Genomic DNA, 18,077 nt, shown 5'->3' with positions numbered 1-18,077 from the left:
GAAATTGTTCTAAAGGGAGACCTCTCCAGTGTTTGTCAAGGAGTTCCATTATTTATTTTTTTTGGCTTAACCTATGAGACCTTCTTTACAATCTCTTTGCACTAAACACATTGCATTCCATTGCACTGAAGGTCTTGGATACCACACCCTACTTTGCCTGTTGGATTATTTTTGTTTTTTTGTTTTGGTAAAGTGAAAAATCACACTCTAGATGCACATATAATGCACACTAAATTATCTACCAGTAGCCCAGAGTGTTCGTTAAAAAGTAAACACTTGTGAACCTCTGGAATACCAATTGGAGTTACATAATCAGCATTCAGTTCCCCCACTAATCTACACCTCAACAGCTTAAAATATAACCAGAAATGTGAACTGCATCTACATGGCCTTCATTCTGAATCATGCGACCTAAACTATTGGCAGTTGAGCGTTTTTGCTAACCGTTGCCAGATCAACAAAGATCATAATTGACCCAACTCTTTACAAACCTCGAATAATAGGTTGCGTGGACACCATACTCCCTTTGTATAACATGTTTTACTTTACCAGAAATTTGAGACCATTTTCTGTTAAAGTTCGCCGTGCTGCTGACGTAATGTGACTTAAGTTCACATCCATCATACCAAAGAGGATAAATTCAGTCTTTTTGACAGCCCCAGTTTGCAGTTTATAGCCAAGCCTAAAAATCATCTTGCAATGTTTTACTTCAAGATTTGACACTTGCATAATGAACTGAAGCAATATTATATCGAATTTAAGAATCTATACAACTCACTTTTAATTCAGTACATACATGGTCAGGTACAATATCCTGCGGTCCATCCCAAAATATACTAATAAAGCTTCATATATCCTTCTGGTCTGGTAGAGAGGTCTCTCAATTCTTTAAACTGATATGGCGCAAAGATAAATGGACAGGTTTTCAAATTATGGAGCGCCTTGCAGTGGCTTCTTGTGGTTTGAGGGATAGTTTCTTATTTCATAACTTCAACAAAAATGGACTGGTTTATAAAAAATAGAAAATTGCATGGAAACTGGGCATGGCTCTTCTAATGCGTTCAAATATGGGTCAAAGTGTCTCCTATCATTGTTTTAAATGATTTTCAAATTTAAAATAGTTACTCATGTGTTGGAGGATCTCAAGCATTTTACAGTGATACTGCAGTTTATGGTTTGAGAGAGAATACACCGGATTTAGAACTTGACCTACAAATGGGTAACTTTCCTTTCCCTTACAAGCTTGTTTTGTCAAACATTAACATGTCGTCGTGCTTGCTCCTCTGCTGCCAGCCATATAAATCGAGCTATGTTGTAGGCTGGATGTGTTTTCTTGTCCATTTATTGAAATGCCTATCTTTTCCCTTTAGTAAAACACACTTCCCTTTTCCTGTATTTTGGAGTCTGTTAGCAACCAGCACTTTCTGATTCGAACACAACCGGTTTAGACCACTTTGAATGAGATTAACATAATGTACCTGCCTGGAAACCCCCCACAGGATGTACTTTATTCCGATTGGAGAAATATTTTGACTTCCAACTATTCTTGCACTTTGGTTGTTGGCTTGTGCTTCACCTCTGTAATCCACAGTGGAATAAATACTTGCCCATTTAGGCAGTAACTCCGACTTAATCAGATCTTTGTACTCTAGTGGTGAGATTTTTGACCGAGGCCAGAGCCTTCTCAGTAACTCCCTTGGACTAATGCCTCGGACTCTGCATCGTGCTTCTGTGAATAGAGTAGAAAAGGAGCTGTCCCCTGTATTAAATTTACAATAGTCTGAATCCGGATCCTTTTGAGCCATGCCGCCTAGCATCCGATGCCAAAGACTGCATCATTTAGGTTTCAAAAGACGTATTTACACATTCACATCTGTCCGTCTGGACTGTCCCAGACATATCCCATAACCTTAAGGTGCACGTATGTGTCACCAGCCTACCACTGATTAACATATTTGTCCTTTGCAGTCTGCCTTATGATTGTGTTATTTTGGATATGGCTCATCTTGATCTATTTGAACCATCTATATTCTGAATGCTTCCATAGATAAAGCAATTAACACATCCCGATTGCAACCTCCCCATAAAGCCCAGCTCTCAATATGAACTGGGTGAGCATGCGGGTACAGTGGGTGGCCAGTCACCTGGGTGCCATTGGCAAAGCCTGATCATGACCAGTGCCTTTTGAAATAAGAGACCCTTAAGTTTTTGGTGTCCCTGGCCATTTCTTGGTCTGTGCTTGCCTACTATTGTCTCACTTCATTAGATTCCTTGAAAGACTGAGATATGTTTCCTTTATGGATGCCATCCTGCAGAATTCAGGCTACCGGATCCTGGTTAGGTTGCTATAACTGAACATCTGCTTTGCTGGAACAAGCACCCCGAAACGCCATCTTTTCGTTTAGTGAAGGAGATGCCACCACAGATTTGGGCCAAGACGCTCTATTCTTTTCTTGTGCAAGTCTGTGGAAAGTACAATGTGGGGCTCTTGTACCTCTTCCTTGTCCATCTTAGGTACTAGAGCGGAGGGCACACTAATCTTGCATAGCTGAATACTTTATATCTTTCTGTATGTTGATAGTCTGAGGAGCAAAGTAAGAGTACCAAAGCAGTCTAACAGCCAGTCACAGGCCGTTGTATAACATTGATCATAGGTGACCGGGTATGAATTTTTATATTGGTCCTAATAAGTATCTTACGATATCTACATTTTACTACAGCGGTTTTTATTGAGTTACAGCACTTGCTGGACATAGTTTGTTTGCTATTTACTGGTCTACTGTTAATGTGTTTTTAATCCCCATAACCTTTGTCAGTCCCCGATACTTAACTTTGGCACCCCTAAGGTCCAGTGGCTAAATAGATTAGTTTTGTTATCCAAATGGAATGAAGTGGTATTGATTCCCCTGGGATACAAGTAATAAATAGGACCTACTTGGCATTCTTCCCCAGGATCCCAAGAGACCTAATAAAGGGTTTGAGATATTAAAAATATTTATTGCATTTTACTCACTGCTTAGTTGATCCATGAACCTTTTTTCACATCTGTTTACTTGCAGCTGACTGGAAGTACAGGCACGCTGGTTTAATGGCCTTGTCAGCTATCGGAGAAGGTTGTCATCAGCAAATGGAAGGAATTCTCAGCGAGATAGTAAACTTTGTCTTGCTTTTCCTACAGGATGCTGTAAGATTTTATATATATATTTGTAATTTTCTCTTTCTAAAGTTTTTTGTTTATACGTAATTAGTATGAAAACTGTTTTTCAGCACCCAAGAGTGAGGTATGCAGCCTGCAATGCTGTTGGACAAATGGCAACTGACTTTGCACCTGGTTTTCAAAAGAAATTCCATGAAAAGGTAAGGGACCATCCAGTGTCAATTCCTCACATGGCAAGCTTTTTTGAACCGAGTGAAAATATGGCCATGGGACAATTATAAATAAAATTATATTGTGGCCTATCCCAGTCCGTAGATGGCTGTCGATTTTGAACTGAGGGAGGAGACAAATTTAAGTCTGCATTATTAGAAACTGGCCTTTCCCTTCTTTTCTCCATTCTCTTGCAGCATCTTAAAACAATGGGTGTTTTGTTCATAAACAGAAAATTATCATGGTGGGATTGTGCATTTTAATTTATTTCAGGTTTGAAAATAAGTTAAAATATCTGTGCTGTGTGGCTGTGTCTCTAATTTTAAAAACTGTACCCTACGTGTAGTACAGTTAAATTGGCTAGAAAGCGCTTGGGGAAATATGACAGGAATATCTGTGACCAGACCCCTCTCACTATTTATTGAACACTGGATCTCGAATGGCACTGACTTTATTTGGGTGGGTGTGGTGTGTTTTTAGGTCTTTAGCTCTTTGGAGACTTGGAAATGGCTGATAAGACTTCAGTCCCCTAGTTGTCCAGCCTGATAATGAAAGGTTGCATCAGTACATATACGTCTCCCAGAGGTACTTCTTCCTATCCATATCAAAGAGACAAATCCTTGCTCTGGGAAAGGCCTTGTAAAAGGGACTTGGTTGGATCAGAAATTTACAGTTCAACGGTGTGCAGCCCCATAAGGTATTTGCTATATTCAGTTTAGAGGAACCGCAAAAAAATGTTGTGGTCTTTGTGACCACTTAACTAGCTTGCACCTTAATTTGATCATATATTTTAATTCAACCTATTCTATCCACAAAACTGCAAATAAGTGATATTTCTCTTCATAGTTATAGTAGTGACAGGACATTGAAGTATTTCTAGAGTATCAAGCTGTGTCCATCTTTTAACGCCTTACACCTCACAACGTAAACCTTGTTTTACCCATCCTCACAACCTAGAGTGGTAACTCCCCAAAGGGAGCTGCTTGGTATTTTAGCTTTTGGATTTTTGGCTAAACTACTACATCCAAGCAGAATGCAGACTAGTAAACATCCGGTCAGCAGGGTGTGCAAATACAGTTTATCGAGTTCTGTTAGACTATTTTGTTTCCTTGGTTTTTATGGCCAGAATGAGACCGGAAATTGAAGCTGCGCGTATAATTCCGTGTAGAAGGTACTGGTTTAACAAGGTCATGATGGTGTTTTCTACCTCCCTCTTAGCCTATTTGGTATATAGTTTTGGGGCAGGGACAAGGGTAACTAAAACCTTTCAGGTTGTCACATCGACTGTGGGTAAAGACAACCAGCAACAATCTAGTCTCATTGTGAAAACCCTACAGTAGCATCAGATGGCACCAGGCTTACAATGTTGGGCTTAAACACTCCAGGACCATTGAGGCTTGTGCCCCTGCTACTATCTTAGTCTCATAAACCGCCAGTTGTCCCATTGCCTGGTACAGTGGGTAACCTGCCACCCTCTACTATGGTTGGTTGCAGTTGTGGTGCTCTGTCACCGGTAGAGCTGTTGTTGAAACTCGTGCATTCTTGGAGCACTCCTTGTAGATTCAGACTAAGTCCGCATTAAGTATAACCGAAACCATGAGCAGGGACCAGTGGATCATATTTCATTCTTGAAGCAATGACTTGAACCCTGCATTGTGCTGAAATTCTATGAAAAGCCCATTATCTTTTTAGTAATTCTTGTATTATTGCGTTGTTTCAGGTAATTGTAGCCCTTCTGCAGACTATGGAAGACCAAGCCAACCCTCGTGTTCAGGCACATGCAGCTGCTGCCCTAATCAACTTCACGGAGGACTGTCCAAAGACTCTGCTTGTTCCATATCTAGATAATCTTGTAAATCATCTTCACTCTATCATGGTAGTTAAGTTACAGGAGGTAAGTTGGGCTTCGGTTTCTGTCGTGTAGCATCCTTAGCTGTCCAATTCCTGCTCAGACTTGATTTGTTATTCCATTGATGGGTCTAATTTATATTCTGCAGTCTTTGCAATTGACTGTGCTCTGGTCGTCCTGAAATTGCGTGGCTGTACTATAACCAGTACATTTAAACAAGCAGTTTAAAACAACCTGCTTATAATAGTCTAGGTGCTAGAAAGACCAACCTGCCTCCCTGCATTGCCTTAAAAATGGTACTTCAAGCCAGTTAAGAAAAATAACCCTACTAGCAATCTTGGTTGATTTTCTTCATATAGAGAAGATGTGTGCCTCATTGCCCTTACCGATTAGGATATTAGAAATTACATGTGGCACTATTGTCTGGGTTCTGCTGGGAGCCTGTGCCAATGCGGACACTGGTCTATGCCTTTGCTAGACAATATTGAAAATTAGCACGGTTTCCTGTGCTACAGTTAATTTATGTGCTGCCTGCCCACTGCTATGCCTACTGCTTTAATAAATAGACCGGTTTCTTGCGAAGCCTGTTGTCTTTATTGTTGTAAGCCTAGGTTTCCCAGTGGTTCCTTCGCGCTGTCACAAACGTTTAACACAGAAATCAACATTATAAAGCCTTCTTGACTGATGCTCTTCTGTTTTTTTTTTCTTCAGCTGATACAAAAAGGCACAAAGTTAGTGCTTGAACAGGTTGTTACTTCAATTGCCTCGGTTGCTGATACAGCAGAGGAGAAGTTTGTCCCATACTATGACCTATTTATGCCTTCCCTTAAACATATTGTTGAAAATGCCGTTCAAAAAGAGCTCAGACTTTTGAGAGGGAAGACGATTGAATGCATCAGCCTCATTGGTCTTGCTGTTGGCAAAGACAAGGTAAGTTGCCCTACCTTTTCATAATGCTGGTTTAGTGAGTGATTGGTTTTATTTTGTGAAGCACTCGCCATCTTTGCATCTGTGCTTTTATTTCTTCATCATGGAAACCTTTATTTTCATAAACGTAAGGTGTTTGTTGCACAACACACTAGAGGATGATGCACAAAGAAATAATTTTATTTTAAATGAAGGCCACACCAATTAATGTTAAATTGTATATTTAGCTAGTTTATCCGGCTGGGAACAATACTTTGACTGTTCCCCAGTTTTGAGGTTTTCTTCGTTTTTTTTTGCAGTAACCCTTACCAACTGACTAGGTGCAACTAATGCAAGCAGAAATGTTCCAAGCCCACAAAGGAGTTAACATTCACTGGCGAGGTCTCTTCCACATTTGTGCTCCCCAGATGTAAATATTTGAAGCTTCAACTGCTTTTCCTTGATTCTTTGCATATTGGTGCGCTTCTTTTCAATTCTGAACTTGCTTTCACACCTAAGCAAGCCTCTGATATCTGACTTTAAACAGTGCTCCACATTCAAGAGGCAAATAACTGTTCCCAAACCTTGTTTTTCAAATAAGCAATGTCTGTGGGTCAATCATGACCCTTTCACATCTGAAGAGGGTGAGGTAGGCGAAGTTTTCTTGTGCAGTAGATTCAGCAGCATGTTTTTCAACAAAACACTAGGTTACAATTCCTTAAAGTGGTGAAGGAGCAGTATGGTACTCTCTCTGGTTGTGCTCTGCTGGTTGGTGTCCGCTGAATGCTAACGAGCTGCAGGGTGTACATTCGTGCCTGTGGGATGTCACCAAAAGAAGAATAGCTAATTTGCTGATGGATGCTGCTTGAACACTTGTTTAGGTGCTGGAGTACAGTGTCATGGCCTTGGCAGGGAAACCCAAGACCTTTGTAGTCCATACAGTTTTGGTGCCTACTGCTGTTATCCGAGGAATTTGATGTGTGGCAATCGCATAGTGAAGTCTGTATTTGACTTGATTGTGACTTTATTTTCATTGGTATGTATTGGGAAATATTAGTAACAACTTGCGTAGGCATTGACACGATTTGTTTAATAATTGTTGTAAATATTTGTAAGCAATGTAAGACCGTTGGTACTGTCCCCTGACTATTGAATATAAAGATAAAGGAAGTGTTTCAGTTAATGGTGTAAGGCAATTGATTTGCCTAGTTTCACTGAATTACCCTGTCCTTACCGCCTAAGCTTAGAAAGTAGTGGGCAAACAGCCTGTCTTATATCCAATTGTAACACATATAAAAGAATTGTGTAGTGCTGTGTTTTGAAATACTTTCCTGGATCTCATAGGTGTCATTGTTCTTCTGGTGGTGTGTGAAGGTATAGTGCAGGGGGTCTCCAAACTGCAGACCTTATCAGGCCTGCAGCAACTTCAGCATTGACAGGCTAAAATTACATTTGTTTTCCAAAACCTTTATCTGATTCTGATGATCAGAGGAAATATACCTCCAATTCATTTGGAAACCTGTAGGTGGCAGTAAAGGCTCTGGTATCGTCTCTATTGTAAATTTTGGACCTGCAATGTTTGTACGCCAGATCTTTGAAAAAACGCAAGTAACAGGTACAGACGGCCCATGTTACAGACTGAGCACATGTCCTTTAGAGCACACTGTATGAAGTGACCTTCCTGGGATTCATTTTACAGGTTTTTTGATTTAGCCTTCAATCTGGCGCACACTTATAGGCCTCACGCGAGGCGAGACGCATTGGGGAATTGCAAGCTCTCTCAATACAGGAACCTTTTCTCCAATTCAAGAGAAATACTGTGATTTTGAGGACCAACCCGAGGTTCATACCTAAGGTGCCTTCAGACTTTCACCTAAATGAGCCAGTGATTCTCAAGTCTTTCTTTCTTCAACCTTCCATACCAGCGGAGAGGTCACTTCATTCTCTGGATGTGCAGCGGTGCTTGAAATTTTATTTGGATCGCACCAAAGGGTTTCGTAAATCTTCAGTTGTTCATTGCTTTTAGTGGCCCTCGCAAAGGCCTTCCACTTTCAAAGCAAGGTATTGCAAGATGGATTTCCAGTGCTATTCTATATTGCCACTCAACAGCGGGTAAGCCGCTGGACAGCAGGATTAGAGCACACTCCACAAGATCCGTGGCTACATCTACAGCTCTCCTCGCAGGAGTACACATCAGACATTTGCAGAGCTGTGACTTGGAGCAGCGTGCACACCTTTACGAAGCATTACTGCTTGGAATCCTTGACACAGGAAGACACAGCTGTGGGCCAGGCAGTCCTGAGGAACCTCATCCACTAATTGGTGAGCTTTCCCTACTATCCCTCCTTCCTTTTTATGCACATTTTGTGTTTACTGTCTATACAAATTGTTATTTCAGTATATAATGTTCGAGGCATATGGGCTGCAGACCACACACTGCTGCATTAGATCACTATCTGGTGGTGGGCCTGGATGATTACACTTTGTTGTTGTCTTGAAAGAGTCTTTGTCTGCTAGGTGACTCCTCCCTTAGACCGTAGTGCGCATAGGCATCCACTCAATCCTCAAATAATTTTTTTCTGCCATCGGGCTCGGATGTCCTGTTGTCAATCCCTTTGGAATCCATAAATCAATCTACAACATTAATATAGTCTTCGACACTGATTCTGGTCGCCCGCGTCGAAGACAGAATCCACTTCTCCATTCCAGCGCTCGTTGGGGCCATTGGGCCTTTGGCTCATGGAAAGAACACTGTAGTGCCCTCAGTGTGGACACAAGTTTCCCTACACTGACCTGCATGAGGTGTGCAACCTGTGCTTGTCTCCAGAGCACAAGAGTAGAGACTGTGAGGCCTGCGCTTCGTTCCGGGACTGTCTAGCTCGAAGAGCTATGGAGCAGTCATCGTCGACACCAGACCTAATCATAGACGAGGCGCCGATCGAGGTAGACTTCGAAGAACAGCAAGAAGGCGTTGCTTCTGAAGCAGAGGACGCAGCTTCTGGAGCAGAGGATCGATCCGAAGATGATCTACTTCCAGCTGGTCAACAGGTCGTGAGTAAGAGCGTCGACCCTGTTCACCCCCCCATAACGGGACAGGCTTTGGTTCCACCCCTGCCTTCGGGTCCGGGTTCACACCGATCGAAACCTTCCGACCCCACGCCTTTCAGGCTCGGCAGCTAAGAGTATTAAGCCTCCAGTCGACTCTGGCTCGAGTCAGTCTGTTGGTCCCGAAAAGCAGTAAGTGCTTAAGCCGAAGTCAACACCGGCATGAAGCACCCATCGACAGTTACCGAAGCCAAGTTCAGTACCAAAAGAGGTTCCAAAGGTTACCGAAACAAAGACGACTCCGTTAACTAAAAAATCAGACCCGAAAGAGGTTTCCATACCGAAACACTTCGGCACCAAAAATGGACGAGTCTAAGCACTCTGCAGCCAAAGCTTTGGATCCAAAAGGTACAGATCCAAAGAAAAGACTAGGAAAGTCTTCGGAACTGAAATCAATACCTGTCCCAAAGATAATAGACACTGAAGCCTAAACCTGACGGTTCCAAACCAGAAAAATTGGCGCCGAAAAAGGATTTACCTATAGAAGAGCTTTTCCAGCCTGACGTAAGGCAAAAGACTCTAAAAATTCATCCAAAGACTGAACAGGTGTACACAGTGCCTGAAAAGAGGAAAATGGACTGTCCTAAACAATCTCCTGTTCCTCCAAAGAAACATGTTCAAACTTCCCATATAATACTCCCTCCATCAGAAGTAGAAATTCTACCAGATAGTTCTCCTGTACACTCACCAGCTAGCACACATAGTATAATACCACAGGAGGAGGACTATGGGGATACATACAACAGAGTTATCAGCAAATGGATGACATAAATGACCCAGATATGACTGGGTCATCAGGTGACCCATGGGAAGATTACAATGCACCAGATCTACCACAGGACGAGGCATACCTGTCTAGGCCATCTCCACCAGATGACACCATTGGGTTCACATAACTCATCCATAGAGCAGCTACTTTCCATGGAGTAGACCTGCATACAGAGCCAATAGAAGAGGATTGTCTTATGGATAGACTGTTAACATCACATAAAACCACTACCACACTTCCAATACTCAATGGAGTGGTAAGACGTGCACCAGAAATATTTAAAGACCCAGTCAGGGCCAGGGTAATTAACCCCAGACTGGAAAAGAAATATAAAGCAGCTCCCTCTGTATTAAGGGACTGTTGCCGCTAGACTTGCTGGTGGTGTTGAATGCGAGAAAGAGCCAACTCTCAGACAACAGGGGATGCTCCACCCCCTGACAAGGATAAAAGCTTTTAGATGCTTCAGGGAAAACTCACACTATCACAAGCTGCCAATATATGGAGGATTGCTAACACTCAAGCTCTGTTGGCAAGATATGACCAAGCTCATTATGATAAGTTGGAGTCACTCATGCAACACCTGCCAGAACAATATAAGGCTAGGGCTGCTGACTTGATACAAGAGGGCAAGGTCATAACTAATACCTCCATAAGATGCGCGTTAGACACTGCAGACACAGCATCTAGGGCAGTAAATACAGGGGTACTGTTGCGTAGGCATGCATGGCTAAATCTCTGGATTCAAACCAGAAGTACAAGCCAGTATATTAAACCAGCCTTTTGACCAACATCTTTTCGGTCCAAATGTAGACAATGCACTAGAAAAGATGAATAAAATACTGATACCGCAAAATCAATGGGAGCTTTACAAACACAAGCTCATAGAACTTCCTTACGTCGCTCCTCGTATAGGGGCGCATCAAGGGGTTTCCAAACTGACAACTCCTCTACTTACAAAAAGCCCAAACAAACCTTGTCCGGTAAGTTATACTATAGAGGAGGGTTTAGAGGAAACAATAAGGGTAGAGGCAGAGGCAACAACAATCGCAACGCCTCTACTCCCAAGCAGTCACTTCCCTTCCCGACCCATCGGCACTCGACGTCGAGGCATTTGTCGTCGAAGGACCATGGTAGTTCGACGTCTAAGCTTCCTCCGGCGTCACACCATCTATGCTCGACGTCGAAGCATTCACAATCGACGGCAGGACATCGGCACTCTCCGTCTAGAGCTGAACAACGTTCGACGTTGGAAAAGCCTTTATGGACTTCACCTTCTCGGAAGTCGATGTAGAGGCATGGGACTCCAGTGGTTCAGCCTCAACCAATGGCGCAGCAGTCTCTGAGGTCTTCTGGATCCGCTTCAGCTGCGGAGGATGACCAGGGCTCGCAAGTGAGTGACAGTCACGCTGCCAAGCGGAAGAGGTCTCCAGAGCAGAGGGACTCTCGCAGTCACTCCAGGTCTGCGGCTGGCTCAGGTTCAGAGTCTGGCCCGGATTTAATTATTTATAAGTCGGGCAGCCAGGAATCTAGGCTTTCGCAAAGGGATGCAACGCCTCCATCATACTCAAGTGAAAGATTCCGCTCCAAAGTCGCCGACTGTCAGGCTTTCACCGAGATGGTACAGGCCACTTCATTACTGGGCTAAGGACGAGGAAGCAGCGTATCGGATGGAGCAACCGCTCTCTAGGCCTAGAGAACGGTCACGCTCTCCGGTGAGACAAAGAAAGATCATGCTCCCCAGTTCACCAGGGAGAAAGATCACGCTCCCCAGTTCGCCAGGGAGAAAGATCACGCTCCCCAGTTCGCCAGGGAGAAAGATCACGCTCCCCAGTTCGCCAGGGAGAAAGATCACGCTCCCCAGTTCGCCAGGGAGAAAGATCACGCTCCCCAGTTCGCCAGGGAGAAAGATCACGCTCCCCCAGTTCGCCAGGGGGAAAGATCACGCTCCCCCAGTTCGCCAGGGGGAAAGATCACGCTCCCCCAGTTCGCCAGGGGGAAAGATCACGCTCCCCCAGTTCGCCAGGGGGAAAGATCACGCTCCCCCAGTTCGCCAGGGGGAAAGATCACGCTCCCCAGTTCGCCAGGGGGAAAGATCACGCTCAAGGACAGAGCGAAGCACTCCTTTTACTTCTTCTTCCTCGACCCGCTCTCACAGAGGCTACTCTCCTACCCTAACAGACTCTCCTCCATCGAGGGTATCTCCGAATGATATCTTCACTTTTCAGGACCTACTTGGTAGGGGAGCTCTTAAGCTGGGAGTTACCTTAAAAGCTCCGCAGATCAAAACCTCGGTAATTTTTGAAACACTACAGCCTAGGTCTGCACCCAAACCTCTTCTGCCTTTGGTGCCGGGGATTATAGAGCCAGTTATGGACGTCTTCTTAGCCCCAGCGACAGTCAAGGCGACTCTGGCAAGGATCCTTAAAGTACAAATCTCCAGTGGACGACCCGCTATTCCTCAGAGCTGATCCTCCCCTGGACTCAGTGATTATCGCGGCAAGAAGTCCAGTGCAGTCGCCTCGTCCTCCACTGTGCCTCTGGATAAGGACAGTAAGATGCAAGACTCGTGGGGAAGGCGGGTCTGCAATACATCAGCGGCTTTTCTCAAAGTTGCCAATGCAGCCCTCTTGGGGCGTTATGACCGATCCCTGTGGGATTCTCTAAAGCGTTTTGTGGAGAAACTCCCAGCAGAGGATCGTAAGTACTTTAAAGAAATCCTCCTGGAAGGCAGTCGAGTCTCCAACCAGGTGATAAGTGCCGCAGCGGATGGGGCTAACCTAGCAGCTCATGGGTATGCTCATGGGGACTTCCAAACTGCAGTACAAGCACTAGTCATCCCTCGAATAGAATACGGCAGCACTGCCCTCTGCGGTCTCCCTCTAACTACTACGGCACCCCTAAGAGCTTCTCTAAACGCTGCAGCGAGACTCATCACTGGGTCAAAAAAACACTCTCTCATCTCCCCTTACTTGAAAGCCCTGAACTGGCTGCCTTTTGAAGCCAGAATACATCTGAAAATCGCTTGCATGACCCACAAGGCTGTTCACCTGAGCTCACCCGGTTACCTCGCCCAAAAGCTGACAATCTCTGGTGGCTCTAGAAACACTAGAGGCACAAATCTTCTGCTAAAACCTCAGATTCCTGAAGGAAAAAACCTATAAACGCTCCTTCTCAGGAATGGCACCCAGGATCTGGAACTCACTCCCTCCTGAAACTAGACTCATCCCCTCCATCACACTCTTTAGGAAAGAAGTAAAAGCCATCCTCATGGCTAAACACACTTGATCTATTAACGTGAATTTTAAGTCTCTGCACCGATCTGTATCTATGATCCCTCGATTATTCGTATTACTTGCATTATTGAATTACCAGACTGTCTATGCTTACAACTATTTTTACTACTTGCATTATTGATGTACCTGTTTACTATGCTCCCCCATGTACATACCCCACCCCACCTATACCTACAACTGTGATGTACCTTATGGCCTGTTATTCGCCCTCCTGGTGTTATTCGATGCTCTGTAAAGCGCTCTGATATCTGCAAGGATCTTGTTCGCGCTATATAAAACTTTTAAAATAAATAAAATAAATAAACTGCAAGGAGGTCATCATGGTTGTGCCTAACTGCTTTGAAACCAGAAGCCCAAGCGCGCATATTGAACTTGCCTTTTTCAGGTACTTCACTGTTTGGCAAAAGTGCGGACGAAGAGATGCAGCGCATGAAGGCAGAGCGGGAAACTCTCAAGGCGGTGGGTCTTGAGAAGGAGTTCAGGAAGAAATTTTGCTCCTTTAACAAGGGCTCTACAAAGCAGCGGGTTCAAACCCCGAACTGGCAGAAGAGCCACGATCAGCAGGGGCAGCAAAAGTCCCAGTACAAAGGAAAGCTTAATTACAAGGGAGGAGGTAATCCACGCCAAGGCAACAAAACCGGCAAGACTCCATCCAAGCAATGAGTCGTTTCTTCCCCCAGCGCTGTGGACCACTCCAGTTGGGGGAAGCCTGGCAAATCATTTGAAAGAGTGGCAAAGCATCACAAAAGACAGATGGGTGTTGTCTATGCTTCAGAATAGGTACTGTCTTCGTTTCATTCTGCCTCCGCCGGTTCCTCCGATGTCAACATCAAATCCTCAGCTGCACCTACTGCAAAGAGAAGTCGCCACTCTACTCAAAGTCAGCTATCGAGGGAGTGCCGGTCTCTCAGAGGGGAAAAGGGGTGTACTCCCGTTATTTTCTGATCAAGAAAAATGGACAGAAGGCAGAATACAGACCCATTCTGGACTTGCAAAATCTTTCCTTTTTGACGTGCAGGTTTAGTGTTCGCATGTTGGGGTGTTAACCAAATATATACACATCTCAGGAAAGGAGATTGGTTGTGTTCCCTGGACCTTCAAGATGCTTATTTTTATGTTCCAATACACCCAAGCCACAGAAGATTTCTTCGGTTCAGGGTGGGGACCTCCCACTATCAGTTCAAAGTCCTACCGTTTGGGTTGAAGTCGGCCCCTCTGGTGTTCATGTAGTGTGTTGCAGTGGTGGCAGCTACTCTACGCTGCAGAGGGGTCTTCGTGTACCCATACTTGGACGATTGGCTGGTGAACGGTCCTTCCCCAGTCAGCGTAAGAAATCAGTTCGAGACTTGTATACAGCTCTGCCAGAGACTAAAGCTACATGTCCACTTCAGAAAGTCAGTCATTCAGCCCACCCAGAGGATCCACTTCCTTGGAGCTCTGCTAGACTCCGAAGCAGGAAAAGTGTTTCCTTCGGAGGAGAGACAATCCTCAATCACCCAGAAATGTCAACTGGTTCTTTGCGGCAAGACTCAAAGTGCGCAGGATTACCTCCTTGCTAGGGTCGATGGCGTCTTGCATCTTCCTGGTCCCAAATGCCAGACTTCGAATGCGTCCTCTTCAGCAGGATCTGGGGGACAAGTGGGATCAACAATCGGCTCGCTGGGACGATCACATCACCATCTCAGACGCAGCTCGAGCTTCTATTCCGTGGTGGACAAAAGCTCAGAATATGCAGGTGGGAGTCCTGTTCAATCAACCTCCCCCTGTGCAGACACTGATCACGGACGCTTCCCTTCTGGGCTGGAGAGCGCGCATGGGCCCACTGCAGGTGCAAGGTCATTGGTCACACAAAGAAAGCACTTACCATATCAACATGCTGGAGCTGAGAGCAGTCCACCTAGCTCTCAAAGCGTTCCTCCCCTCAATTCAAGAGGCATCCATGCTAGTACAGACGGACAACACCACCACAATGTACTACTTGAACAAGCAGGGGGGGAACGTGCTCCCGGACGTTGTCTTTGGAAGCGCAGAGGATCTGGCATTGGCTTCTGGCAGGCTGTCTATCACGGCGGTTCATCTTCCAGGAGAGCAAAACGTGAGGGCAGACGCTCTAAGCGTCATTTCGACGACCAGGAAGACTGGGTTTTGAATCTTTCTGGATTCACTATGCTGTGCATATTCCGCGGTCTTGTGGTTGGGTCCGGATTCGTAGTCTTTTCTTTGTTTTTTTTTTTTTTTTTGTACCTCTTGTGGGCGTCGGCGTCACACCTCCTCGGGCGCATTTCCGGTGACGTCGGCATGCTTCCTGCGGAAGCTCCCACTCTTGGGCGCCATCTTCAGATTCTTTTTTCCGCGGTCGGGTCTGGATCGTTCCCGTTGGGCTCCAGACATTTTTGGAGAAAGTACTGAAAAGAGTGGAAGTTGGAGGAGATATTGTAAGAAGACCAGAGAAGACTTCGCAGAACACTGACGAAGAGGAGAGAAGGTGAAAACCTCGAACTTCGACGATCGTCGACGTCCACGCGCTCAGTGAGGCCTGAATGCACGAGGATGGACAACACGCCGTTCAAGTTCTGCCCGAACTGCAGACACAAGTACGCACAAAAGGACCAGCACCCGGTTTGCAACCTCTGCCTACCGGTAGAACACAGAAGCGAGGACTGCAACGCCTGCGCCGTCTTCGCCCAGAAGACCCTCCGAGTGAGGAAGAGACAGAGGGTAGCACACGCCGCCCTCGGAGGAAAATCCCCGACGCCATCGCTGTACGAGCTGGGGATGTCCTCAGAGGAGGAGGACAACGCTGCTGCAGAAGACGACGGCTACACGGTCGTAGAGACCGATTACAAGAAGACACCTGATAAGGTAGGAGACGCGACGTCCCATAAGAACACCAGAGACCCTGAGTCTCGAAAGCTCGAGGCCAAGAGCCCGAAGACGCAGCGACATCTGCCGTCCGCGACCACAAGCAGGCCCAGCGGATCCTCGGAGAAGGAGTCCCTGGCGTCGAAGGCTGTTGACCAGCAGAAAGCGTTGAAGATCGTCGCCGAAAAGGATCGATCGACGTCGAGGGAGAAAGACCCTAAAGACTCGGCAACGTCCAAGGACCCGAAAGCCAGTTCGACGTCCAAGCCAGCGACGCCGAAGATCTCGACGCCGAGCCAGGCGCCGAAGAGAGGAGCCGAACGTTCCGAAGCAGAGAACGCGGCCGAGGTAGCAAGGAAAAGACGTCGGCTGGAAGCCGAGATGGCGAGCCTCCTGCAGCGAAGGAAGGAGGTCGCCGCCGAGATGAGTGCGTTCACGATTCCACACAAGACCAAGCACGCCGTGCTAGATCTGGTCGAGGAGGAAGAGGAACATGTCGACGACCATGTGCCTAGCGACGAGATGGTCGACCGGGAAGCTGAAGAGAATCCCTACGAGGATTACAGCTACGAGGACGAAGAGGGCAGTAGAGTGGACGACGAGTCGGTCACCTCTGACCCACGCGAGGAGGACTACCTAGATGTCGACACCGAGAGCCCGGAGGAGGCGGTCGACTTGTACCCCCTCGAGACCCTCGCCGCTGGACGACATCGGGGCATACAACTCGGCGATACAATCTGCCGCGACGGCATTCAAGTTAAAGCTCGACGAAGAAAAGCAGAAAGCAGACTTCCTGCTAGAGACTTTGCTCCCAACACAAACAAGAAGCCAGTTCCTCCCAATGCTCGAGAGCGTCTTGCGCAGGGAAAGGAAGCGTTCAAGGAGCCCGCTATATGCAAGGCAGTAACTCCCAGAACAGAGAAAAAATACAAGCACTCCTCGAAGGACCCGGCCTACATTCGAGGCGAGGTCTCCGCTGACTCCATTATCACGGCCACAGCTAGGAAGAGGGCGAGCGTATCTACTGCCTCGGGCCCACCGCCGGATAAGGAGAGCAAGAGGATGGATCTGGTGGGGAGAAGGATCGAGCGAAATGCCGCGACCCACTGGCGCATGGCTAATTCCAACGCCCTGTTAAACAGGCACTTGTACCAAATCATGGAGGGACTGGGGCACTTGGTGAAGGACCTACCCCAAGAGGCCAGGCAGAAGGCCGAAAAATTGGTCGAAGAAGGGAAGAACGCGGCAAATTCTTGCCTTAAGACGGCCCTGGACGGAGCAGACACCGCCAGCAGGCTAATGATGATGGGTGTCACAGAGAGGAGACACGCCTGGCTCAGGATCTCAGGGTTCAAACCCGAGGTGCAACACAGTATCCTGAACACACCGTTCAACGGCGAAACACTTTTCGGAGCAACGGTTGATGACAAACTATGCCAACTCAAAAAAGATAACGAGACTGCAAGATCCATGGGGGCATTGCAGTTCAGAGGCAACAGAAGAGGCACCCCGGCACGGAGGCCCGGCGGAAGAGGTGGAAACCAGCCAGGTACATCGCACCAGGCCTTCCAGCAGACGCACCAGGCAGACTCGCAGGCTCAGCAAGGTCACCAGAAGCAGTCCTGGCAATACCAACCAAGGGGTCAGTCCTTTCGAGGGAGAAATGGACGTGGCCAGAATAGAAGAGGGGGGCAGCAGCCCACCTCGAAGTGACTTCACACTCCCCCGGGTGCCCGACCACAGAAAAGATCCCAGGGGGCACCGCGTACAAAGGGGTCTGGACAATCTAATGACCTACGACCACATGACACCAGTGGGAGGAAGATTAAAGTTCTATCTCCAGGAATGGAGAGAAATAACATCAGACAAATGGATCCTAAACATCATTCGATTCGGATACTGCTTGGAGTTGGAGAAAAAACCAAC

At 46.4% G+C, this 18,077-nt stretch overlaps 1 protein-coding gene across 1 annotated transcript in view; it reads left to right on the top strand.

Moving 5' to 3' along the window:
• IPO5 (importin 5) overlaps nt 1–18,077 on the top strand; it is a 397,964-nt gene that overhangs the window by 144,535 nt on the left and 235,352 nt on the right. The window contains exons 11-14 of the mRNA XM_086947880.1: nt 3,060–3,184; nt 3,268–3,357; nt 5,088–5,261; nt 5,928–6,146. Of these exons, the coding sequence (XP_086804006.1) occupies nt 3,060–3,184; nt 3,268–3,357; nt 5,088–5,261; nt 5,928–6,146 (608 nt within the window). The remainder of the gene's footprint in view (nt 1–3,059; nt 3,185–3,267; nt 3,358–5,087; nt 5,262–5,927; nt 6,147–18,077) is intronic.

This window comes from Lissotriton vulgaris, assembly GCF_964263255.1.
Source record: "Lissotriton vulgaris chromosome 8 unlocalized genomic scaffold, aLisVul1.2 SUPER_8_unloc_1, whole genome shotgun sequence".
Taxonomy (NCBI): domain Eukaryota; kingdom Metazoa; phylum Chordata; class Amphibia; order Caudata; family Salamandridae; genus Lissotriton; species Lissotriton vulgaris.
Note: the sequence above shows the minus strand (reverse complement) of the source record. Positions and strands in the feature narration are given on the sequence as shown.